Source organism: Procambarus clarkii, chromosome 92 (assembly GCF_040958095.1).
Source record: "Procambarus clarkii isolate CNS0578487 chromosome 92, FALCON_Pclarkii_2.0, whole genome shotgun sequence".
NCBI classification, from domain to species: Eukaryota; Metazoa; Arthropoda; class Malacostraca; order Decapoda; family Cambaridae; genus Procambarus; species Procambarus clarkii.
This window is the reverse complement of record NC_091241.1, coordinates 3389141-3416869: the sequence shown is the minus strand read 5'-3', so window position 1 is coordinate 3416869 and position 27729 is coordinate 3389141. Positions and strand designations below refer to the sequence as shown.

Genomic DNA, 27729 nt, shown 5'->3' with positions numbered 1-27729 from the left:
ACCTAATTTTTGTAAATAGACAAAAATATATACCCGGTACATAAACAGGCCACAAGAGAATACTTGCCTCTGGTCTCACATGATTGGATTCTTGTATTGGGTTAGAATTAGCATCAACTGCTTGCATTTTTGACATGGGAGATGCCCTTTCCTTAATGGCATCAAAAGATTTAAAGGACTGGAAATCGGGCATTGGAGAAGCTCGTGATTGAGGCGGTGGAGTCTGACCAATTGGAGACGGCTGGCTACTGCTGACTGAAGTAGTAAAGGGAGGTGGATATGAAAATAAACTTGGAGTAGGGAGGCCTATTGAGGTTTCGGGCTGTTTGAATGCAGGAAAAGGTTCTGGCGGATGATGTCGTTCTCGTGGTTCAGACGATTTTGATTTAGACTGAAAGATAAAAACGTAATTATTACAATTAATTAAATTTTATTTAAAATTAAATAAATTTATTATTAAATTATTTATTATGTTAAAATTTAAAAACAAAATAGTAATTTTTTTTTACAAAATGTTAAAATTAAAATTTGCTATCTTGTTTATTTAAATTTCATTACAATACTGTAAAACAGTAAAAAACCAGCGTTGAATGTAATGAAACACCATTTTCTGGGTGAGCCCCGGAGGCTCCCTGGAGCTCCATCAGTCCACACCGGACCATCAGTCCACACCGGACCATCAGTCCACACCGGACCATCAGTCCACACTGGACCATCAGTCCACACTGGACCATCAGTCCACACCGGACCATCAGTCCACACCGGACCATCAGTCCACACCGGACCATCAGTCCACACTGGACCATCAGTCCACACCGGACCATCAGTCCACACCGGACCATCAGTCCACACCGGACCATCAGTCCACACTGGACCATCAGTCCACACCAGACCATCAGTCCACACCAGACCATCAGTCCACACCGGACCATTAGTCCACACTGGACCATCAGTCCACACCGGACCATCAGTCCACACCGGACCATCAGTCCACACTGGACCATCAGTCCACTCTGGACCATCACAACCTGATAATTGTCTGTGATGGACCAAAATGTCATCATTTTCTTAATGAGGTTGTAGTGTGCATTTGTTCTGCATTAATGTTCACCGAAGGACATAGGATTATTTCATATAAAGCTCAAGTCATACATCATCATCTGCTAAGTAAATTGTACTACAAATCCTTAAGCAAACATATCAATCTCTTATTCAATGAAAAACATTATAATTCAAATATTACTTGGTGGTGATGAGCACTTGGAACAAAACAATAATTTGTTTCACATTGTTTTATAAAAAAAAAGAGATGCACCATTAATTATTTGATAAAGAACTCATATACAGTAACTTAAAATATCCCTTAAGAAAAACATGCAAATAAACAACCCAATGCACACACAAAACAAAATGAATGTGACAACATTTGCCTCCATCTTGTATCAAGTGGGGACTCGTGGGTAACAAAAATTAAGTAAATTCTTGACTCTTTATTTCATTCCACATGTGAGGGTTGGGTTGTTTGTTTTAAGACACGTTATTGGGACTCATTCTCTGCAAAGATACCCAAGCTTGTGAAGACCAATAAGATAACTACTTACTGCGCTAAAGTCGTTAAAGTCATCTAATGTACTAATGCCTTTCCCTATTATGTTCTGTTTGAAGACAGGTGCGGCTTTCTTAGAATTGATTGAAGCTTCCACTGCCATGGCTGAAAATGAATGTTTCAATATTAACAAATTTAACTTTAAAGACTTTTTTTTTTTAAAGATCCATTACATACATCTATGGTGTGAAAGTATGCTTTTTTTTTAAACCCATTTTTCACAAACTGCATCATAGTGCTCACAGTCCAATGACCTTTTCATAAATACGGTGCACCACAGTCCAAAATATATACAACAGAAGGCTTGTGACCTTCTATACAGTAATTCAATCTTTTGAACTGTTAAAGTTACAGACCAAAACACTGAAATCTTTTTTGGCACATTTTGCACCTTGGCACTGCAATAATTACCTCAGAAAAGTGTTGGAAATAAATTTGTGAAGAAAAGAGAAAGCGTTTAATAACACGAGAAGAAGTATAACACGAGACAAGACTAAGATAAATGGAAAAGCATGTTATCGAGACCCCCATTCAGCATTTATCACAGTCGAACAGCGTTGTTGATCAGGCTTCCTACAGTCATAAACCAACCTGACCTCTCACTTATTGCATCGTATTTTTTACAGTATGGTCCAATCCATTCAAAATGCAAAATATTGTCAAAAATAAAATCCCTGTAATACTGACATTTTCTACACATTGGCCTCAATAGGTTAGGTGTTGCTTGGGTTCATATATTTTTGGTTAGGTCAAACCATTTTATTTTTATAGAGTGGCAAATAAGAGAATGAGCTACATAAACATTATTGTGATTAACATTCAAAATAACAGCCCAGGTACATAAGAACATTAGAATACAATTGTAGAAGGCCTACAGGCCCATACAAGACAGCCCCTGTTACATCATTTACATGTAACTCATCTTGAGGTTATCTTGAGATGATTTCGGGGCTTTAGTGTCCCCGCGGCCCAGTCCTCGACCAGGCCTCCACCCCCAGGAAGCAGCCCGTAACAGCTGACTAACACCCAGGTACCTATTTTACTGCTAGGTAACAGGGGCATAGGGTGAAAGAAACTCTGCCCATTGTTTCTCGCCGGCGTCCGGGGATCGAACCCGGAACCACAGGATCACAAGTTCAGCATGCTGTCCGCTCAGCCGACTGGCTCCAGACCAACATGGCAAAGTTCAGGCTCCCGTACAAACTCTCAAGCAACCGCCTCGTGACCCTGGGAACCCCTCAGAAACAGGCGAAGGCGGAGCTGCCGGAGGCAGAGACAAGGAAGCAATGCGAGCATCCCAAACCAGACCCAGCCATGACCGAAAATGAGAGGGAACCAGATGGAACTTCCTCCAGTTCGCCAAGAACCCAAACCTGGCGAGTTGGGAAAGAACCAAATCCCTGGCGAGCAGACACGCGGACTGGCTGGGAGCCCAAACCAGCCAGTCGTCGAGGTAGGCCAGAACCCAAACACCTAACAGACGCAGGCGGGACACCACAACCCGCGTGAGGCATGTGAAAACGCGAGGCGCCAGATTCAACCCGAAGGGAAGACAACGAAAGCGGTAACCTTGATGCCCTACAACAAAACCGAGCCAGTCCCTGAACCTTGGGTGAACCGGGACGTGCCAATATACGTCCTTGAGGTCCAGGGACACCATCCAAGTGCCCGGCTCCAACAGAAGATGGACCTAGGATAGAGTAGTCATCCTGAAGGAGGGTCAATAAACCTATGGGTTCAGACGGGACAAGTCCAGAATGAACCGGAGGTCAGCGCAGTCTCGTTTCGGGACCGGAAACAGGTGGGAAATCCACCTGAGGGACGCCGTCGTTTCGACCACGCCCAAGCGAACCCACTCTGAGATGACCTGACAGAGCGCAGGAGAAGAGGCCTGCCCTGCCAGCCCTGAACCCACCAAGGGAGGAGGAGCCATCAAACGCCACCACAGGCCGCAGGAAACGACCCGAAAACCACACCAAGTGTGGGACCAGGCGCGAGCAAACAGGGCGAGCCGCCCCCCCCCCCCCCCATCGCCCCGTCAATGGGACGAACCGCGATAGGGCCGACGTGCCTTGCGAGAACCCAAGTGACGAAGAAGGCGATCCCCACGCCGACCAGAAACAGCTGGAACCGGAGGCTGCACCTGCCCTGAATGTGGCACCACTGGCCTACCACGACGTAAGGATCCCCGAGCCCCCCAGGGCAACAACAACTCAGACATAGGCCGACAACTAACTGAGGCCGCCTGCAGGTATTGCACCACAGCAGACTCAGCAAACAGCAACGGACAAAAAGGCGAAGACAACCAAAAAGCCAGGGCCCAAGTGGAATCCAAGGAAGAAACCAGCACTGCCTGCCGACACGCGAGGCAAGAAGCATAGAACCGCGAAACTGCATCACGCAGGAGTGGCGCGAAGAGCTCCAACAAAGTAGACGACGCCTACACCGCAGAAGGCAGCGCACCGGACCCGGCAGCAGCCCCAAGAGCCCCCACATCCAACTCAAGCCAGTCCGAGGACAACTCAAAGAGGGAAAAGAAATGCAGGGCTGAAGCAAGCAGGCCACGAGTACGCAAATCCTCCGCAATCAAGGCAGCTGAAAGGAAAGAAATCTGCACATGAAGCTGTATGGCACCAACATCCCGCGGAAGGGCAGGGGCGAACAAACAAGCATTGAGATGCTCGAAGTCGCCCCCACGAAAAACTGAAACGCCGACTGAGTCTCTCGCCACTCAAGCGCACAGGATCGACAGAACACGTGCCAAGCCTTCAACGAAAAAAGAGGACAGTCTGCCAACCATGCATATCCATGCCTTCATGATGGATGCGTATCCATCACGAAGGCATAATCCGGGTCACACAGGAGGTAAACCGCCAAGGCCTCCCGCATCTCAGAAGACGAGACGGAAATCTCCAAAAAGACGGAACAGAAGAACCCGCAGGATCACAGAACCGAACCCGGGAAGGGGTGTACACCAAATCCAACTCATATGCAGATGGAGCAAAAAGAGAACCCCTCTCCTTGTAACACCAAGCCCTGCTCGGAAGGCAGAAAAACCCAGGCGGGGTCCAACAGGGCCCAAGGCCTCCAAGCCAACCCCTCCCCATCCTCAAGAACCTCACCCTGAGGACCCGGGGCCGACTCGGCCTCCAAACCCCTCCCCTCCAAAGAAAAGGCGGCAGCTACCGAAAAAGCAGGAACGGAGGGGGCACATTGACCAGACTCAGAAACTCCGGCAAAAGGACCAGGCTTGAATGCCTCCGTCGCAACCCCAGAATGGGACACCCCCAAGACCGCCCGAGTCTCAACACCAACTAGACCCTGCCCCGACTCCAAAAACCTCAAACGCTTCGGAGCAGGAAGCAAGGGGGGGGGGGGGAATTGAATGAACCACAGACGGGGAAGGAATAGGAAAGGCGGACAGAACCAGAGCCGAAGCGACTCCCACCCCCAAGTCCGGGACCTTATAACCAAAACAGGGCAGTCTCGGGGAATCTGGGGCCGCAACCAACCGAGCGTGTTGCAGCAACCTAAATCTAGCATGCAACACCCTAGCTGCCTGCACCCGCATATCATTATCAGTAGCTTGGGTGAACTGGAGTACAAACAGACAACACACGTTGCACAACTCCAAGTCAAAACAATCACCGACCCAACAGGCAGCATGGCAGAGGCAAAACCGGTGAGTGTCACCCCAAGACAAGGGGACAGAGCAACCTTCAAACTCACAAGACACAAGAGAGGACTCAGGGGTCACATCCATCGGACCACGTAGCCCCCGTGGGGTTTCCTAAGGCCCTTAGCCTTGGATACACGCTAAGGGAAGCCCAGACAGGGCACTGCAAACTGGTGCCCAAGACTACCAACAAAACTCCTAAAGCTGAACCCCTGGGACATGTCTACTCACGGGGGCCAAGCGGGGAGGACCACCCACACAAAGGAGAGATAAGGACACCCCAAAAACAGCGATGGAGGACGACAACGGCAGACGCCCCCACCAGGCAGAAAACAAAAACAAAAGAAAAACCCCGCAAGAGGACAGCGTAACCAGACGGAACAGAATCGGCCGCTGTTAATGGTGAAAACTAGCTGTGCAGTACCCTGCGCCCCTGCCAGTGACAAAAACTACCCCTACCCAGAGACAAACAAGAGCAAGAAAAAAACCCAGCTGACCCCAAGGTCGGCCAAATACCAAGCAGTAAACGGTACAGCGGAGGTAGATCCCGAGGTGACATGTGGAAGGTGACCCAAAGCCCCAAGGGCAGTACTTACAGGGCACCTCGGGAAGGAGACCCTAGGTGCAAGCAGCCCGAGTACCGTGGAATATCACTCCCAGCTCATGCACCACCTGAAGGGACAGCCCACACCATAAGGCACAGAACTGCAACGAAAAACTGGAGTCAGAGACACGACCGCACCAGACTTCCTTCAGCCAAGAACTGTAGGTTGGATCGCCGGCGGATGGGTTTGGGGCTCCCCTTCCCCCTCCCGGGGAGGGGGGGGGGGGGTTTGCGCAGACAGCGGCGCGGCGACATGACGACATCATGCTAGTTTGCTAATTTTTGTTTGGGGAGTTCTGTCCACCTGTTCGGCTTTTGGTCGCAATAATTTTACCAGAATAGAAGTTTATTTTGGGGGCGCCTACCTTTCTGAATGCTTGTCCTGGTCGATGGCAAACATAGAATGCTCCCAACCACAGGGAAGGGTCTCTATAGGCCATTGCTCCTCGAGCCTCTCTAGAGGGGGCCAGGTTCTGGCTCGTGGTCCCCGGTAGGCAGAACTCCATGCATTGACTGATGCCAGACAGATATACATATCCATCCAGCCTGGATAGCTCCGGGGAGCCGATGGGGCTCCACCCAGATTTTTTTTTTCACTACTTTTCTTATTTGTTTATCGGACGATTTCCATGAAACTTATACACCTGATTGCACATAAGCCTATCTGTAAGGGTGCCAACTTTGGAGGAAATTGGTTTATGTCAATCTCAGCCACAGATGGCAGCACCTTAGACTTTATTTTTTACTTATTTATTTTCAAGCAACAAACGTTCCTATAACTCTCATTTTTTATTCAATTTACATGAAACTCACACTTTATATGTAGAGTTTATGTTTCTACAAATCCATTTCAAGCTTTTTTTTCCTAAGTTCATTTATTGATTATATAATAGTAATAAACCATGATATACAGTATTTGCATAATTTTTTATGGAACTTTGACTATTTGTATTAGTAAAACTAAACATATTTTTAAAAATCTGCTGAAACAGATCCTTTTATTATATGCTAATGTGATAGAAAATTGTCATAGAAATGACTTCATTTGAAACTAGTGGTTGTAGTTTCGATTTGAAAATGTGTAAAATTCGTTGAAAAAAAAAAAAAAAATCTCCCTTTCTATTTAGGCTGCAATACTGAAACTTGGAACAATTGCAGCCCTTTTCATATACAACTAGTCAAAAAAGTTTGGCTGACATTGAACTACTCTGAATATATCGCATTATGGCCCCTTAAGAAAATGCAGATTTAGGCATTTTAGTCGGTCCCAGTAGTTTAGATGTTTTACCGAGTGGATTTTAGCAGTAAAGGATCTCTACATGCTCTCCAGGTTTGAAGAGGCTCTCCCTTTAGCAATTTCTCCAGCTTTGAAAGGAGCTGTCATTGTTCAACAGTATTCCTCACGAGAGCACTAGCATCTAGCATTCTAAGTGGAGTGGGTAAACAAAAAGAAAAGCGTTCAATGTAATGAAATGCCTCATTCTGGTCAAGCTCCGGTGGCTCCCCAATTGACTGCGTATTAATTTTTCCTTTAAAAATATGATAAGAATGTAAAGGTAAATTAATTATAGAATAAAATCCTTTGCCATCTAGACTTTGCTTAATGATTATGCCGTATTTACTATAAATTGCTTTGTCTTGGATAATGTTTCTCATTACAAAATGTTAGAATAATTTTTTTAGCTATGAAAACCATTTTTGTAAAGATTTGAATGGTACAGATAGAAACAGCAAATATTTCTCACTAGAAATACAATTAAAGGAAGTGAACCTATTTTTATTTGTTAATTTATTTAATTCCTTTGTGGGAACCCGACCAAAGACGAAGTGCAGTAGCTTAAGCGGTAGGATGCCCTACCCCTTGTCATGCACCCCTCATCTTTTAAGATCGACCCATGGTGTGCATACCATCTTAAGAGAATTTACCTACAGTGCACATAAAATGTTATGATCAACCAATGATGTGCACATGATTTAAGACTGACCTATGGTATTGATGTCATTTTAACACTTTCTGCGGCTGAGGACTCCTCCTGGCGTCCTGTTTCGCCTACCCGCTCCCGCTAAGTGGACATAAATTTATGTCCTCTTTTAAAATATTTGTATAAAATTCAATTTTTATCCGATTTACTTTGGGTTTGTTTCAAACTGCGCGCCATGAGGCTCTCTTTCTCACCAATAGGCTGCATGGTACAATAAGTTCATGAAAGGTTCACAAACATAACAAAAGTAAAAACATTTCGTGTGTGTTTGACTCTCACTGATATGTTCCAGCGTTGTTTTATATTTGGCGCTATTCTATCTTACGCTTTGTTGATCTTTTTTACCTACGGGCTCATAGAACATTCTATTGCGAACACATTGACACAAAAATGAATGACGTACATAGAATAATAATGTCATGAGAGTGAAATAAGTATAAACTTTCAAAGCGCTGTGCGTCGTCCCGTCACCGATACCGGGTAACAATTTCACCACTTCCCACACTCTTGCGGGCGGGCCGCAATCATTATTCTACGCTTAAATTCATATCACCGTGTTGGGAATTTCATTGAGAGTCCATTGATACCAAAATTAACGCTGTAGGACAAGTGTGGAGGTGATAACAATCCCAAGAGTAAAAACATTTTGTTGCTGTTGGGCGCTCACGGCGAGTCATCTTCGTAGTTATTTATTTGGTGCTGGTATCCCTATACGTTTCGTGACTTTTTTTACTGATGTTCTTCTAGAGAATTTTATTGCGAACACGTTGGTACCAAAATGAAATACGTAGCTCGAGAACTAAGGTCAGGAGAGTAAAAAGAGTATACACATTTTTGTTTTTACGCTTACGCGGCAAAACGCCGGGAGCACATACGGTTTTTTTTTTACCTTCGCCGGGAGGCTGAAAGTGTTAAGAAGACTGACCAATGATGTGTATATCATCCAAAGACATTTTAGGTACAGTACTTTTCAAATTACCACTACTACAGTTTTCTCAATAAGAGAAGTTTTCTAATGTGTCATCACATGTATTTGCAGTCTCTAGTAAACATCCCCCATCTTGATAAGTGACACTTTTTTTTCCACAATGCTTAGGACATGGTTTTTAACAATACAAGAAGAAGAAGAAAAAATTTGAATTTTGTTTGTGGAAAGAGCTAATGCTTACCATAATTTATCCTATGTGCATGTCAAGTGGTAATATCTCAAATCAGCTTTACCAATATCTAGAACTGACCATTTTTCCTGACTCATATATTCAGTGTTTCTGAAATTTCCTTGATTTAGTTTTATTTATACTTTAGGCAATAGATTTGTTTAACCACAGGTGACCAGTAACCACAGCTGGCTGATAACTGATGACTTTACTCCCCTTGCTAATGATGACACACAAATTTTAATTGATATTGATTATTTTCTTACAGCCAATACATAATACCTTAAAATTCCACAAAGACAAGTTATACATAAACATGTACACAACGAGTATACATGAGAAAGTTTTAATATTACGTCAACTTGCATTTGTTGTTCTCCGGCTATGTTCTATATGCTTACAAGGAAGCATGGTGAGCATAGTTAACATTTCTTCATTATGCTTTTATTAAATCTTTGCAATCTCAAAAAAATATAAAAATGTAAATTTAACACTATCGCGCGCGCCACGCACGCACCACAGACTTTGACATCATGGGGCTAATGGTGCGGGCAAGTGTGCGGCGATGCCTAAATGTTTATACTCGTTTCAGTTTTCTCACCTTAATTCTTGTGCTACATCGTTCGTTTTGGTATCATTGTGTTCATAATTAAATTTCCTGCAGATGTATATGCATATAATGTCCAAAAAGATATTATATGTCGAGATTCCCCGCAGCAAAGCCTAAAGTTACCCGTGAACGAGCACCAATTTGCACACCACAACCTAATGTGTATACTTGTTCAGTTTGATAACATCAATTTTCATGTTACATCGCTCGTTTTGGTATCAAATTGTTCGCAATATAAAGGCGCGCATTTTAAAACTAGTCCCATAATAATAGTACAATAAATCGAATTTTAACAAATATTTTAAAATTTAAAATTTAGACCCAAAAACGTATATATAATCTTTCAAGAGTTCTGACATCAAGTTTCGTGTTACATTTTTCATTTTAGTATCAAATTGTGCGCATTCTAAAGGCGCTTATTTTGAAACTATCCCATGGTCAATCGGATAAAAAATTAATTTTATACAAATATTTTTGTAGTGGACGCGTGTCCTGTCCACGGCTAGGACTCGAGAGAAGAAAAATAGATGTGATCGGTGTCCAAAGCGAGCAATAGTGTTAAAACTCATTTGTCATCTAATCAAACCAATGTTGAAAAACACTGATGCTGAAATCATGACACCAGATCCAGGACATAATATTGGTGGACTGTGGTAGCTAATGAACTGTGATAACCTGATCCTCGGGTCGTCGTCGCCCCAAAATCAACACAACTGACAGTCAAGAAATATACTATACTGGTACTCTCATGACTATTAAAACAAGTTTCAAATAACAGTATTAACAATACAATCATTAGAAAAAGAAACATTCTTAACAATAATATCAGGAAATTGAAAGATAAACAACGCAAGACATTTGCATACATTTGCTTAAACGTACCTTTACCATGAAGATTGTAGCCCCGAAGTTCGCATATTGCCTTCCAGCCGTCCTCCTCATAAGCCATGTGCTGCAGGGAAACACGGCAACATGCACAAACTCAAAAAGACGCACAAACTTATTAAAATCAGCATGTGCAACGATGATACAAGTCCTCATGAAACAAGCTACATTCTTTTACAGAAGAACAAGAGCTTAAACTAAATGTTTGATAGTAAAATAGCTACTTTACAATGGGTCAATAACCCTTATATACATATATATATATATATATATGCACTTGATATCCTCTTGTAAAAATAGCAGCAGATCAACAGTGTGCTGAAGAATATTTTGTAGAGTTTAATTATGAAGGCTTTAAGTGAATGACTATTATTTATATGGTTAAAATTGCATTAATACATTTTAAATTTGAGTCCATATTGACTCATGATGACTGGAATATAGGCTTAAAGACATTAACTAAACACTTAGAAAATATTATATGAATTCATCAAAAATATATTGCAAAATGGTAATGAGTGCAATGCAAAGAATTTTAATAAAATTAAGAAATAGATTCAGTCACGTACGTCACGAAGCTAATTTAATTGAAGCTAACTTTTAACTACAAATTTTTATTGCAAATACAGGAAACAAAAATTAAAAGCTAAGGTAAGTAGAAAAATCAAATGATCACTATATATTTTTTCGTTCTAGATGGTAAAGTAGAAAAAAATCAAATGAGTTCCAGACACATTCTTGAACACTGAAAACAAACACAGGCTGCTGAGCATGTCACTCTTCCCACAATATTTCTTTAAGAAAATGTTAAAAGATTATCTACTCGTGGTGTTATACAAGTGACAAAAAACGTACATTAAAACCTAGCCATTCTCAACATTTAAATATATGTACAGTACAGATGTCCACATATTTAAAATCTGAGCAGTTTGTAAAATGATGTTCCTTAATGGTACACTTATCCAATTCCCTACGCTGATTGTCCAGCCACCCCGTGTCATCCCTCTTTCAACCACCTGTGTCATCCCTCTTTCAACCACCTGTGTCATCCCTCTTTCAACCACCCGTGTCATCCCTCCTCCAACCACCCGTGTCATCCCTCTTTCAACCACCTGTGTCATCCCTCTTTCAACCACCTGTGTCATCCCTCTTTCAACCACCCGTGTCATCCCTCCTCCAACCACCCGTGTCATCCCTCCTCCAACCACCCGTGTCATCCCTCCTCCAACCACCCGTGTCATCCCTCCTCCAACCACCCGTGTCATCCCTCCTCCAACCACCCGTGTCATCCCTCCTCCAACCACCAGTGTCATCCCTCCTCCAACCACCCGTGTCATCCCTCCTCCAACCACCCGTGTCATCCCTCCTCCAACCACCAGTGTCATCCCTCCTCCAACCACCCATGTCATCCCTCCTCCAACCACCAGTGTCATCCCTCCTCCAACCACCCGTGTCATCCCTCCTCCAACCACCAGTGTCATCCCTCCTCCAACCACCAGTGTCATCCCTCCTCCAACCACCCGTGTCATCCCTCCTCCAACCACCCGTGTCATCCCTCCTCCAACCACCCGTGTCATCCCTCCTCCAACCACCCGTGTCATCCCTCCTCCAACCACCCGTGTCATCCCTCCTCCAACCACCCGTGTCATCCCTCCTCCAACCACCCGTGTCATCCCTCCTCCAACCACCAGTGTCATCCCTCCTCCAACCACCAGTGTCATCCCTCCTCCAACCACCAGTGTCATCCCTCCTCCAACCACCAGTGTCATCCCTCCTCCAACCACCCGTGTCATCCCTCCTCCAACCACCAGTGTCATCCCTCCTCCAACCACCCGTGTCATCCCTCCTCCAACCACCAGTGTCATCCCTCCTCCAACCACCAGTGTCATCCCTCCTCCAACCACCCGTGTCATCCCTCCTCCAACCACCCGTGTCATCCCTCCTCCAACCACCCGTGTCATCCCTCCTCCAACCACCCGTGTCATCCCTCCTCCAACCACCCGTGTCATCCCTCCTCCAACCACCCGTGTCATCCCTCCTCCAACCACCAGTGTCATCCCTCCTCCAACCACCCATGTCATCCCTCCTCCAACCACCAGTGTCATCCCTCCTCCAACCACCCGTGTCATCCCTCCTCCAACCACCAGTGTCATCCCTCCTCCAACCACCAGTGTCATCCCTCCTCCAACCACCCGTGTCATCCCTCCTCCAACCACCAGTGTCATCCCTCCTCCAACCACCCGTGTCATCCCTCCTCCAACCACCAGTGTCATCCCTCCTCCAACCACCCGTGTCATCCCTCCTCCAACCACCCGTGTCATCCCTCCTCCAACCACCCGTGTCATCCCTCCTCCAACCACCCGTGTCATCCCTCCTCCAACCACCCGTGTCATCCCTCCTCCAACCACCAGTGTCATCCCTCCTCCAACCACCAGTGTCATCCCTCCTCCAACCACCAGTGTCAATCCTCTACACTTAGGTGTACATTCTCACTCTCACACACACTCACAATACAGATGGAAGACGTTGCACAAGGAACAGAACAATGCAAGAAGGATATGCAACTTTCCTATGCACAAGTGGCCAGAAAGAAATAACTGAAGAAGTGGTAAAGGAAGCCAGAAACTGCAGCAATTAGAAGAGCACAGACATTAGACTGGAAGTCAGAAAGGAAATGGCATCAAACCCAAAATGGGTGCAAAACAATTGATCGAAGTCCCTAATAATTTTTGATTGCAAAGAAAAGGAGATAACATCTAGGTTAGAAAGAGCCACAGAAGAATCAAAAGTAGTAGATCAAATTGTTGGGCTAGATAATGTCGGTAACTACTGGAGAAATAGCAGGTATGAAAATGGGAAAGATCAACCTTTGAGGATCACTCTAAACAGAGCTAAACTTCAATACAGGAAAAAGTATATTCTTCTTCCTATATTGTAGTAGATTCCTTCATTATAGGAAGAAGTACCAAGTAATGTTAAGACATTACAAAGTGATGAGAAGGAGAAATTATAGCCATTAACCACTGGACTGCACCAACCAAAAAAACTCGGTCGGTGGGAAACTGCACCAACCGAGAAAACTCTTTTTGGATTTTTTGTACCCATTCAAAATGTGTGCGCGGTTGGTTGTGTACGAAATGAACTCTTAGGACCTCCAGTGAGAGGCAGCCATCTTGGAAAAAATTCCCAGAATGCCCTAGGGCTGCTGGCTGCGTTAGTACTGAGTGAGCAACCATGGGTGACGCACGCACCTCTGGCTCATAAACACCTGTCCGACGCGGTGTTGAAAGATCGCGCTCTGTCGGTGAAATTCAAACCTTATTGTTTGAAGAACATAAGGGTCATGATATTGGTGAAGCTAGGCACAATAAGGACCTAACACAAAGGTCGGATGCAAGTGATACAGTACCTATGAGGACGATACAGCGAGCGTATCCAGTTGTAGCTCTGAGCGTCACCCTTGCAATCCTATGCTATCTACAATTTATTTAGATGATACATAGATGAAGTGTTTTCTGCGTTCAGTGATGATGCATCTGATACAAGTAGCATTGATGAACAGTGTTAGCAGCTTCCATGGTGGTGTTTTCCGTAGATATTTTCAAGAATAGCTGAATCTCTTCCAGATTGACTGGCACTCTTTGAGGCTGGTTGAATTTTTTCCAGAATGCCTGAATCTCTTTTAGATTGATGGACATTCTTCGAGGGTGGCTGAATCTCTTTCTGTGTGGGACCTTACAAAGCGATCTTTTCAAGAGCAAAAATTGTAAATGTGTGTGGAAGTGAGGAGTGTGAAGAACATATAGAATATTGTAAGGAACAAGGCTCAGAAGAAGCAGTTTATATGAAATGAATACATTTGTTTGCATACTGTATGCGAAAATTCCAAAGGAGCACTATAACACCAGGTGCAACTGTGGATAACTACTGAAATGTGAGAACCTGTTGCATACCGGTACCTGCCTATCTGTGAATGCTTATCTGTGAAACTATATATTGTGCAAAGTGTAATGAAATATGTGATATTTTCTTTTTACTATCTATAACCTTTATTCAGTCCACTGCTTCCCATTTTCTTTCACCAAGATGATGGCTCACCCTGTCATTTCAAATTGTCACAACAGACAGAAAATGACGTACTAAATAGTCTAAACCTAACCTACCGACCCACACATAGAAAACATGAATATTTGTGAGCTGCTATGATTTACTGTATAGTACTTCATATTTTGTCTGCTGGGAATTTTGACATCAAAATGTGATGTATTATTTGAGGACAGGTTGCATGCCTTCCCACCCCATGGAAGTGGGAAATAGGACTACTGTAATAATAATACAGTAATGTTTATAAAACAAACATAGGAACATGCCACAGTGATTAATTAGTAGTACTGTACATCAATTGCATATTATATAAAGCCACTAATTACGCACAGAGTTTCAGGCATAACGTACACACGAATGTAGAATATGCCGGTGTTGTGTGATGTTAGCTTTGTTACTGCATTAAGTGTACAACTGAATGGAGGGCAAAGTAAGAATATTTAAGAGAGGTGCAAACTTAGTGCATGAAATAAGCCACTGGAGTATGTCAGTGATAAGCAATTTATGCAAACAATTATTTTTTATTATATGTACAGTATAATCCAAGATTGTTAACAGTGAATGTGGACAATGGTAAAGTTATAGTACAGGAGAGAGATGGTAACTGTGTGAAATTAACATTTGAAAAAGTACTAGACGTGGCTGATGAGTCTTAACACAATACCAGGGACATGTGATCGACTACCGAGAAACTTGTGCAAGTGATGTTGAAAAGAGAAAACCAATTCATTCTTAGATAACATATCTTTTGCTTCCAAACTAACCAACGTACACAACCAGGCAAGCATTAGTGAACGAGAATGCACAATCAAATTACAAGAATGTAATGTATCTGAGAGAAAATCGGTACTGTAAGTGTCTGCAGAGTCCTGGAATGAGGTTCAATCCCATTGAATGAGAATGTTGCGAAACCATGAAAGTGTGACAAATGCTTCTCGAATCATAATACAAAGTAAACCATTTTTATTGGATCAGTGCAATTTCACACAGGATACTCAAATTCACCAGTCAAAGGTTTGCTATAAGTGTGCAAAAGCATGGAAACAATAATCCTGTATTCAGTTATTGAAAACCAATGATACTTTACAAACTGACAATTGCATTGCATTTATACATAATGAAAAGGGTTAAGTATTGTATTTATTCATTGCATTTTTCTCATATTCATTGGCAAGAAACAATTATAGTTTAGACTATAATTTAGGCACAGTTTTGTCACTGACCTATCATCTGAGCTATAATATATCCTATGATATTATGTAACCAGTATATCACTTCACACTTATTTCATTACAAATTCCACAAGACAAAAGCAAGCAGCCGATCCTTGCTTACCTAAGATTGTACGAGAAGACTTTAAAGTTTTCAGTGCACATTTCCAGAAAATATAAATAAAGCAGCAACAGAAATTCACATACAATATTAAGAACCCAAAATTGTAAGATCTCGTGAACAGGTCAGCTGAGTTTGTTCTCAACTCACAACTGGAAATCCTGGATACAAATCTTGGACAGGATAGAAATGGTTGGGCATGTTTCTTTTCACCTAATGCATATGTTCACCAATCAGTAAATAACTATCCAGGAGTTAGTCTTACTGTTTGATGTTGGGAACACATCGCCTATGCTCAACTGTATGATGCTGGGAACACGTCGCCCTATGCCCAACTGTATGATGCTGGGAACACGTCGCCCTATGCCCAACTGCCTGATGCTGGGAACACGTCGCCCTATGCCCAACTGTATGATGCTGGGAACACCTCGCCCTATGCTCAACTGTATGATGCTGGGAACACGTCGCCCTATGCCCAACTGACTGATGCTGGGAACACGTCGCCCTATGCCCAACTGCCTGATGCTGGGAACACGTCGCCCTATGCTCAACTGTATGATGCTGGGAACACGTCGCCCTATGCCCAACTGCCTGATGCTGGGAACACGTCGCCCTATGCCCAACTGCCTGATGCTGGGAACACGTCACCCTATGCTCAACTGCCTGATGCCAGCTACTCATCACCACCCTATGCCCAGTTGCCTAATGCAAGCTACTCATCACCACCCTATGCTCAGCTGCCTGACAAGGGGTACTCATCACACTATGCCCTGCTGCCTATGAGCACTCATCACACTATGCCCTGCTGACAGACACTAGAAATTTATCACCCTACACTCTTCTGTCCAACATCCTCTTGTTGTAGCTATATAAGAATTGCCACACGCACATTAGAAAGTCCACACTAATAAATGGAACTGCATGAATGTACACCTTGGCACACATACATGCACGCTATTTATAAAATGTCTAAAATACACTTTATATAATGTCCAATATTAAAATGAGGCCCATTCCTTTGTAACTCAGATACAATATCTAATTTAAACCACTATGGATTATTTAATCATTTAATCTATGCAATTAATGCATGCATTTACATAACTAGTTACAGTATATAGAATTACATGCACCAAATATAATTATTATATACTTGTTAGAAAATACTTCATAAAGTATACAGTTCATGAGCTAAAACATTTATAGTATTAAAAAACATCATGCAAGAGCTCAGTTGGGAAAGTACTTACCACAAATCCATAAAACTTGCCAACCATGACAACGGCCTCAATAACTGGTCCATATTGCGAGAAGAGATAGTATAAGTCATCTTTCGTTGCTGCTCCAGCGAGATTACCGCAAAATATCTTGAATGTCTTGTGCACTTCGCCCCCAGGCATTCTTGAAAATAATAAAATAAACAACCTTTTTTAAAGTACAGTAAAAGAATAAAAACTTTCACATCAGTAACATAATATGACCTTGGAGTGGATACGAGTACAACCTCCATAAAGGTAAAGTCACCAGCTGTTCACAGGAAGAAAAAAATCTAGCATCTACAGTGTCTGATAAAACTTAGCAACAAAAATATCACAAATTATTTAAATAATATGGGTTGAACTGATCACAAATACATTGATACAAGTCTATAAACTTGTCAAAATGTAAGTTACAGCCTTTTATTAGCATCATCTAAACTACAGTAATCTGAAATAGTTTTAACATAGCTGCATTGATACGAGTCATCAGTAGTGCTTGTGATGGTACAGTACATGGACAACAAAATTCATACAAACTTAAAATGTATCTGGATTAATACATTCATTGTACAGTACTATTTACATTATTTAAAATTTGCCCCGAGGGCGAGTTTATTGGGCAGCACCACTCGTCCCATGAGTGGACATACTGCCACAGCAGCATGTACAACACTCCCCAATAGGAAGAAAACCTGCTGGGTTGTTCATCCTGTCACTTGTACCCAGACACAGCTGGGACTTGCTTAATTGTCTCGAGTGAACAGCTCCTCATGCAAGAAGATTAACATCTGTCAACCCTTAAAATCTTACGTTATCTTGTGGGTACAAAATGGGGAAATCTTTTAAGAATAGTATCTATATTTGACAAATAGTGTTATCCTAACTCAAACAATGTGGGGTGTATTATTCTACGCATATTTCTAATGTCCCTCATGTGTTCACATTCTTTCAGGTAGTAGTCAAGGCGGTGTGTAGATGAGACAGTGGAGAGTTGACAGTGCCGTAGATTTAAATGATGTGGTGGAGGCAGACTCCATACACAGTTTCAAATGTAAATATGATAGAGCCCAATAGGCTCAGGAACCTGTACACCAGGTAACATAACAAAGATATATGTCAAAGAGAACTGGGAAGATGGGACACCACAAGCGTAGCTCTCATTCTGTAACTACACTTAAGTAATTATACTGAAGCCAGTTTGCTGACAGTTGAGAGGCAAGACCAAAGAGCCAAAGCTCAACCCCCACAAACACAACTAAGTGAGTACAACTAGGCGAGTATCTTCTGTCCCCAGTGAGGCCACTAGAGATATGCTATAGTGTCCCTCTGTTTACACACTATTAAGTGGAAAATCTGATTACTGAATGTTTTCTTAGCCAGCAACTTAGGCCCCATTGGGGACATGTGAAGCTGAGGATAATATATGACTGGGGGGGGGGGGGGGGCAACAATCATTGCTATTACAAAATTAAAATTTTCAATATGTAAATGTTACAAATGTCATGAATACGTCTGTTGATAGATTCAAGGTAGAACTTGAAAATTCTCTTGAAAAGATGCTAAATCAGATGGGGTTTTGTACAGTAAATAAGTTAGCTTATGTGCCTACAGTGTCAGTACCAAGAGCCTGGACAATCAGATAGGGTATGGTGAATATGCTGGTTTGAGTCTATCAGTACCAACAGTCTAGAACAGTGAGCTCTTGAACTAAATCATCTCTATATAATTTCATATAAATCTTTATATAGTAGATAACTAAACACCACAAAACTTTACAAAATTTCAAACAAAACATTAGTTTCAACTTGTAAACACAAGTTAAATTGATAAAGGAAATACCAGGACAAATGAAAGATGAACACTGATAATTCACCAAATGGTAACTGTGCATTGTGTAATTCAGCAAGTTATATCAGCCATGATAGGAGGCAACAACAGAGTATGCTGAATGAGCAAAATCTCTGATGCAAAAACAAACTCTTTCCCCCCCCCCTGCCCCTCTCTCTGAGCCACAAAGAACCCACAGGGCAACAGGGAACTCACTAAACATATCTGTTGTACTGTACACACATTAACATTAGGTACTAGTGTAAATATTCAGTAGAGAAAATAAAAATTATTATATATATATATATATATATATATATATATATATATATATATATATATATATATATGTCGTACCTAGTAGCCAGAACCCACTTCTCAGCCTACTATTCAAGGCCCGATTTGCCTAATAAGCCAAGTTTTCCTGAATTAATATATTTACTATAATTTTTTTCTTATGAAATGATAAAGCTACCCTTTTCACTATGTATGAGGTCAATTTTTTTTATTGGAGTTAAAATTAACGTAGATATATGACCGAACCTAACCAACCCTACCTAACCTAACCTAACCTATATATATAGGTAAGGTTAGGTTAGGTAGCCAAAAAAAGCTAGGTTAGGTTAGGTTAGGTAGGTTAGGTAGACGAAAAAACATTTATTCATGAAAACTTGGCTTATTAGGCAAATCGGGCCTTGAATAGTAGGCTGAGAAGTGCGTTCTGGCTATTAGGTACGACATATATATATATATATATATATATATATATATATGTCGTACCTAGTAGCCAGAACTCACTTCTGAGCCTACTATGCAAGGCCCGATTTGCCTAATAAGCCAAGTTTTCCTGAATTAATATATTTTCTCAATTTTTTTTCTTATGAAATGATAAAGCTACCCATTTCATTATGTATGATGTAAATTTATTTTTATTTGAGTTAAAATTAACGTAGATATATGACCAAACCTAACCAACCCTACCTAACCCAACCTAACCTATCTTTATAGGTTAGGTTTGGTTAGGTAGCCGAAAAAGTTAGGTTAGGTTAGGTTAGGTAGGTTAGGTAGGCCAAAAACAATTAATTCATGAAAACTTGGCCTATTAGGCAAATTGGGCCTTGCATAGTAGGCTGAGAAGTGCGTTCTGGCTACTAGGTACGACATATATATATATATATATATATATATATATATATATATATATATATATATATATATATATATATATATATATATGTCGTACCTAATAGCCAGAACGCACTTCTCAGCCTACTATGCAAGGCCTGATTTGCCTAATAAGCCAAGTTTTCATGAATTAATTGTTTTTCGACTACCTAACCTATCTAACCTAACCTAACCTAACTTTTTCGGCTACCTAACCAAACCTAACCTATAAAGATAGGTTAGGTTAGGTTAGGTAGGGTTGGTTAGGTTCGGTCATATATCTACGTTAATTTTAACTCCAATAAAAAAAAATTGACCTCATACATAGTGAAATGGGTAGCTTTATCATTTCATAAGAAAAAAATTATAGTAAATATATTAATTCATGAAAACTTGGCTTATTAGGCAAATCGGGCCTTGAATAGTAGGCTGAGAAGTGAGTTCTGGCTACTAGGTACGACATATATATATATATATATATATATATATATATATATATATATATATATATATATATATATATATATATATATATATATATATATATATATATATATATGTCGTACCTAGTAGCCAGAACTCACTTCTCAGCCTACTATGCAAGGCCCGATTTGCCTAATCAGCTAAGTTTTCATGAATTAATTGTTTTTCGACTATCTAACCTACCTAACCTAACCTAACTTTTTCGGCTACCTAACCCAACCTAACCTATAAAGATAGGTAAGGTTAGGTTAGGTAGGGTTGGTTAGGTTCGGTCATATATCTACGTTAATTTTAACTCCAATAAAAAAAAATTGACCTCATACATAATGAAATGGGTAGCTTTATCATTTCATAAGAAAAAAATTAGAGAAAATATATTAATTCAGGAAAACTTGGCTTATTAGGCAAATCGGGCCTTGAATAGTAGGCCGAGAAGTGCGTTCTGGCTACTAGGTACGACATATATATATATGTCGTACCTAGTAGCCAGAACTCACTTCTCAGCCTACTATTCAAGGCCCGATTTGCCTAATAAGCCAAGTTTTCCTGAATTAATATATTTTTTCTAATTTTTTTCTTATGAAATGATAAAGCTACCCATTTCATTATGTATGAGGTCAATTTTTTTTTATTGGAGTTAAAATTAACGTAGATATATGACCGAACCTAACCAACCCTACCTAACCTAACCTAACCTATCTTTATAGGTTAGGTTTGGTTAGGTAGCCGAAAAAGTTAGGTTAGGTTAGGTTAGGTAGGTTAGGTAGTCGAAAAACAATTAATTCATGAAAACTTGGCTTACTAGGCAAATTTGGCCTTGCATAGTAGGCTGAGAAGTGAGTTCTGGCTACTAGGTACGACATATATATATATATATATATATATATATATATATATATATATATATATAATATATATATATATATATATATATATATATATATATATATAATATATATATATATGTCGTACCTAATAGCCAGAACGTACTTATCAGCCTACTATTCAAGGCCCGATTTGCCTAATAAGCCAAGTTTTCATGAATTATTGTTTTTTCGACTACCTAACCTACCTAACCTAACCTAACCTAACTTTTTCTGCTACCTAACCGAACCTAACCTATGAAGATAGGTTAGGTTAGGTTAGGTAGGGTTGGTTAGGTTCGGTCATATATCTACGTTAATTTTAACTCCATTAAAAAAAAATTGACCTCATACATAATGAAATGGGTCGCTTTATCATTTCGTAAGAAAAAAACTAGAGAAAACATATTAATTCATGAAAACTTGGCTTATTAGGCAAATCGGGCCTTGCATTGTAGGCTGATAAGTGCGTTCTGGCTACTAGGTACGACATATATATATATATATATATATATATATATATATATATATATATAGATATATATATTATATATATATATATATATATATATATATATATATAGATATATATATTATATATATATATATATATATATATATATATATATATATATATATATATATATATATATATATATATATATATATATATATGTCGTACCTATTAGCCAGAACTCACTTCTGAGCCTACTATGCAAGGCCCGATTTGCCTAATAAGCCAAGTTTTCATGAATTAATTGTTTTTCGGCGACCTAACCTACCTAACCCAACCTAACCTAACTTTTTCGGCTACCTAACCTAACCTAACCTATAAAGATAGGTTAGGTTAGGTTAGGTAGGGTTGGTTAGGTTCGGTCATATATCTACGTTAATTTTAACTAAAACAAAAAAAAATTGACCTCATACATAATGAAACGGGTAGCTTTATCTTTTCATAAGAAAAAAAATAGAGAAAATATATTAATTCAGGAAAACTTGGCTTATTAGGCAAATTTGGCCTTGCATAGTAGGCTGACAATTGCGTTCTGGCTACTAGGTACGACATATATATATATATATATATATATATATATATAGATATGTCGTACCTAGTAGCCAGAACTCACTTCTCAGCCTACTATTCAAGGCCCGATTTGCCTAATAAGCCAAGTTTTCCTGAATTAATATATTTACTATAATTTTTTTCTTATGAAATGATAAAGCAACCCTTTTCTCTATGTATGAGGTCAATTTTTTTTTATTGCAGTTAAAATTAACGTAGATATATGACCGAACCTAACCAACCCTACCTAACCTAACCTAACCTATATTTATAGGTAAGGTTAGGTTAGGTAGCCAAAAAAAGCTAGGTTAGGTTAGGTTAGGTAGGTTAGGTAGACGAAAAAACATTAATTCATGAAAACTTGGCTTATTAGGCAAATCGGGCCTTGAATAGTAGGCTGAGAAGTGCGTTCTGGCTATTAGGTACGACAGATATATATATTATATATATATATATATATATATATATATATATATATATATATATATATATATATATATATATATATATATATATATATATATATATATGTCGAACCTAGTAGCCAGAACGCACTTGTCAGCCTACTATGCAAGGCCCGATTTGCCTAATAAGCGAAGTTTTCATGAATTAATTGTTTTTCGACTATCTAACCTACCTAACCTAACCTAACCTAACTTTTTTGGCTACCTAACCTAACCTAACCTATAAAGATAGGTTAGGTTAGGTTAGGTAGGGTTGGTTAGGTTCGGTCATATATCTACGTTAATTTTAACTCCAATAAAAAAAAATTGTCCTCATACATAATGAAATGGGTAGCTTTATCATTTCATAAGAAAAAAATTAGATAAAATATATTAATTCAGGAAAACTTGGCTTATTAGGCAAATCGGGCCTTGCATAGTAGGCTGAGAAGTGCGTTCTGGCTACTAGGTACGACATATATATATATATATATATATATATATATATATATATAATTAATTACACCTGATTAGTCTTTGTATAATAGGAGCTGCCTCGTATGGGCCAATGGGCCTTCTGCAGTTACCTTTATTCTTATGTTCTTATGTGCTTCGTCCCCCATTTATCCCTCTTGTTTTTACGTTTATCACCTGACCCCGTACGGGTATAAATCAACGAGTCCTGTAATTTCCTTTCACTTGAGAATGAACCATGGAGGTTCGAACAGTTGTGCAAATTGTATAAATAAGTGTAATACATTCAATAGTAATTCACTTTTTTCTTCACCTTGAAACAACAAAAATGAGTTTTGGAGAACTCCTCTTTCAGCTAAGCCCTGATGCTAGGAAAATAGTTAGAGGGATAGTAAATACTGAATATGCAGTCATATTCAATGAGACATGTTTAAAAGAAAACCTGCTGCCAGTATACACCAATTATTTTTATTTATATATACTTGATATATATATATATATATATATATATATATATATATATATATATATATATATATATATATATGTCGTACCTAGTAGCCAGAACGCACTTCTCAGCCTACTATGCAAGGCCCGATTTGCCTAATAAGCCAAGTTTTCATGAATTAATGTTTTTTCGTCTACCTAACCTACCTAACCTAACCTAACCTAGCTTTTTTTGGCTACCTAACCTAACCTTACCTATAAATATAGAGATAGGTTAGGTTAGGTAGGGTTGGTTAGGTTCGGTCATATATATACGTTAATTTTAACTCCAATAAAAAAAATTGACCTCATACATAATGAAACGGGTAGCTTTATCATTTCTTAAGAAAAAAATTAGAGAAAATATATTAATTCAGGAAAACTTGGCTTATTAGGCAAATTTGGCCTTGCATAGTAGGCTGAGAAGGGCGTTCTGGCTACTAGGTACGACATATATATATATATATATATATATATATATATATATATATATATATATATATATATATATATATATATATATATATATATATATATATATTATATATATATTTAAAATGTGTGTGTGTACATGGATGTATATTTATGTAAATGTGTATGTAACATTAATATGTGTAACTAGCTTCACAAGATCGTCAATTATTTAGCTAAACGAACTATGGGGGGTTCAGTTACAGAATTGATTATGTGCCCTGTAACCCTTTCCCACCACTGCCCACGGGATGGGTATGGGGGTGCATAAGAAAGAAAGAAATTGAATTGAAATCATTTGATGTATTTTTTAACCACAGGCATGCCATAGGCTATATTCAAAACCACATTGTTATTCCCCTAAGTTCAGTACCTACATTTTGCTGGTAGCTTCTAGATCCAGACCAGGGGCCAGACTCACGAAGCGGTTATGCAAGCACTTACGAATCTGTCCATCTTTTCTCAATCTTTGGTGGCTTTGATTACAATTATTAAACAGTTAATGAGCTCCGAAGCACCGGGAAGCTGTTTATAACAATAACAACAGTTGATTGGGAAGTTTACATGCTTGTAAACTGTTTAATAAATGTAACCTAAGCCGTCAAAGATTGAGGAAAGATGTACACGTTCCACTACACACAATAGCGTGATGCATCAATGAACAAATCCACAAGGGCCGTGATGAGGATTTTGACCATGTCATAGCTCAGTCGATTAAAGCAGCGTCTGGGATCATCTCGGACGTAGGTTCAAATCCTCGTCACGGCCCTTGTGGATTTGTTTTATGTACTCGTTCGTAAGTACTTGTGTAACTGCTTCGTGAATCTGGCCCCAGATTTATCTAGGCTTATAATTTTTGACATACAGTACCAGAAATAGATTCACTACAACAGTATTGAGGGCGATGACAGGCTCACTGTGAGTATTTTGATAGGCCCATGAGGAGTTCCACTAGGGACAAATCACCAGTTTCCAAGAACAGTATAAAATTATTGACATTTACAGAGGATCACAAAAAAAATTAGGTTAGTTTATGCTGTACATATTAGGTTGGATATTAGCATCAGGTATCATAATGATCAGTCTCTCTCTTTCCTTAGGAACCACCAAACTTTAACCCCTCAACTGCGCCAGCCAACAAATGTCGTTTTGAAAGTTGCCCTTTTTTTTTAATTAGGCTATATTTTAATATTTCTTATTGTTTTCATCACTCTTTGTGTTTTGAAATGAAAATAGTTTAGTTTGGAAACATTTTGACATTAACACTACCTGAACATTTATAAAAACAAAAATATGCCCTTAGCAATTGCACTTTGAAGTTTTTGCCAATAATAGGTGCACAGTGCAGGGGTTAATATCCGATACTACATTACTGAATGCGGAAGCAGCATGTCTCAATACTCGTTAAAGATTTACACATTTTTTATTGTTTGGTGACCACATTTTAGTTTCTATAATCTACACGCATCCAATGACTAGAATCCCGGGGAACCACTAACCGAAGGTCAGATATAAACAATTTTTTTTTTTTTTTTGAGATATATACAAGAGTTGTTACATTCTTGTACAGCCACTAGTACGCGTAGCGTTTCGGGCAGGTCCCTGGAATACGATCCCCACTGCGAAGAATCGTTGTTACAACCAAGTACCCATTTTACTGTTGCGTTAAACAGAGGCTACAGTTAGGGATTTGTGCCCAGTAAATCCTCCCCGGTCAGGATACGAACCCACGACAAAGCGCTAGCGGAATGCCAGGCGAGTGTCTTACCACTACACCATGGAGACTATGCCATACTACCATTCAAGGTAGTATGGCATGTTTGGCAAGTAGCGGTGATATTTTCAATTTGCTTCGGAGATGCCTGTACTTAATTTGGTGTCCAGAGATCACAAACAAGGTCAACAACACCACCAACCCCAAGACCTGGACGGAGACCGGGCTATGGAGACACTCATCCTTAGAGGCCCCCCTCAAGGTAACCTCACAGAAAGGTTGGGTTAGGTTTGTTTAAAGAGTAGCACTGACATAGATGGACAAAACTTTTGGCATGTATTAAACCCTATTCCCTTGGGGGTAAGGTCCATTGTGGTATGCTGACATAAGACAAAACCTTTCTTGGGGTGAAGTTATCATTACATGAAAGTTCCCTTAGGGCGAATCTGCCCTGAGGTGTGTACCCTGGGGTACACACAGTACCCTGGGGTACACACAGTACCCTGGGGTACACACAGTACCCTGGGGTACCCTGGCTGGCCTGGGGTGGAGCTCCCTTATGCTCAACACAGCCAGCATCTCAGAAAGTCTCCCAGATGACCCCAAGCCTCGACCGCCCCTCCTTGCAGCTATCCTCCCCACGAACCGGAGCACACGAGCACCCCCAGGGCTCTTAAGCCCCTCAATTACCTCAACCTCATCGATATTAGTGCCCCTCAAGGCCGACATTGACCCCAAACTGAGATGGGGAACCTGTTGACAGATCCTCTTAGCCTGGCAAGGCCTCCCCACTGTCTACTCCCCATCACTGTCTTCCCCTTCCCCATAACCCACCCACTTCCCCAAACGCCACGCTCTCCTCACTTACTTTCGTCCCTTGCCGGAGTAAACTGTGTAATCCATTGATCCATTCAGTAGTAAATTCAAAAAAAATAGGAAATGGCTAGTCAGGATCTTCCTAACATTTCCACAATCAGTACCAGCTACATCGTTAGGGAGGGAGCCCTCGGCTAAGGCTTTCCTCGCGCGCTCTCTCCTTCTCTCTCCCTCACCTGCAGTGCAGCTTAAACTGTCATTCTAAAGAGCAGACAATTTTTCCTGCTTTATTTGTACTAATACAAACCTTAGCGGGCGTGGTTATGCGGTGTAGCGGGTATTGCTTATATGCCAGACGCCTTACATGCGGGACAAATACAAGTTGTATAATACAGCGACATATTGGGCGCATACAACACCGTTGTATTGCTCCGGGTGTATACACACGTCAACTTCGACCTCAAATTCAGGCCTTATTAACACTCTTTAGTTATATTACAGGCTGAAAATTAAATTATCCATTGTAGGTAATATTTGGAAGCTCTTACTAGCAATAACAATAATACCCAATTCATTACATTAATTTAAGGAAGGTTATCTAGTATTGATCAAACTACAGACGGCTGAGTACTGCATCATTCCACCGAACACCAAACCATCATTCACCTTTGCCAGTGTGGGTTAAAATAACCTAATATTAAGTGAATGAT

General features: G+C 40.4%; 1 protein-coding gene across 4 annotated transcripts in view; it reads right to left on the bottom strand.

Annotated features, from left to right (window-relative positions):
* The window catches only part of LOC123775167 (uncharacterized), a 48837-nt gene extending 21606 nt beyond the window's left edge, over positions 1 to 27231 (bottom strand). For 3 of the 4 annotated variants that reach the window (XM_045770108.2, XM_045770109.2, XM_045770111.2), the window contains exons 1-5: positions 27072 to 27231; positions 17207 to 17357; positions 10518 to 10587; positions 1602 to 1711; positions 68 to 391 (exon numbers count right to left, since the gene is read on the bottom strand). In XM_045770108.2, the coding sequence (XP_045626064.1) occupies positions 68 to 391; positions 1602 to 1711; positions 10518 to 10587; positions 17207 to 17357; positions 27072 to 27106 (690 nt within the window). In that variant the 5' untranslated portion in view covers positions 27107 to 27231. Of the gene's footprint in view, positions 1 to 67; positions 392 to 1601; positions 1712 to 10517; positions 10588 to 17206; positions 17358 to 26893; positions 26997 to 27071 lie in introns of those variants that run through there. The other variant, XM_069319140.1, reaches the window with a different exon arrangement.
* Positions 27232 to 27729: the final 498 nt, after the last annotated feature.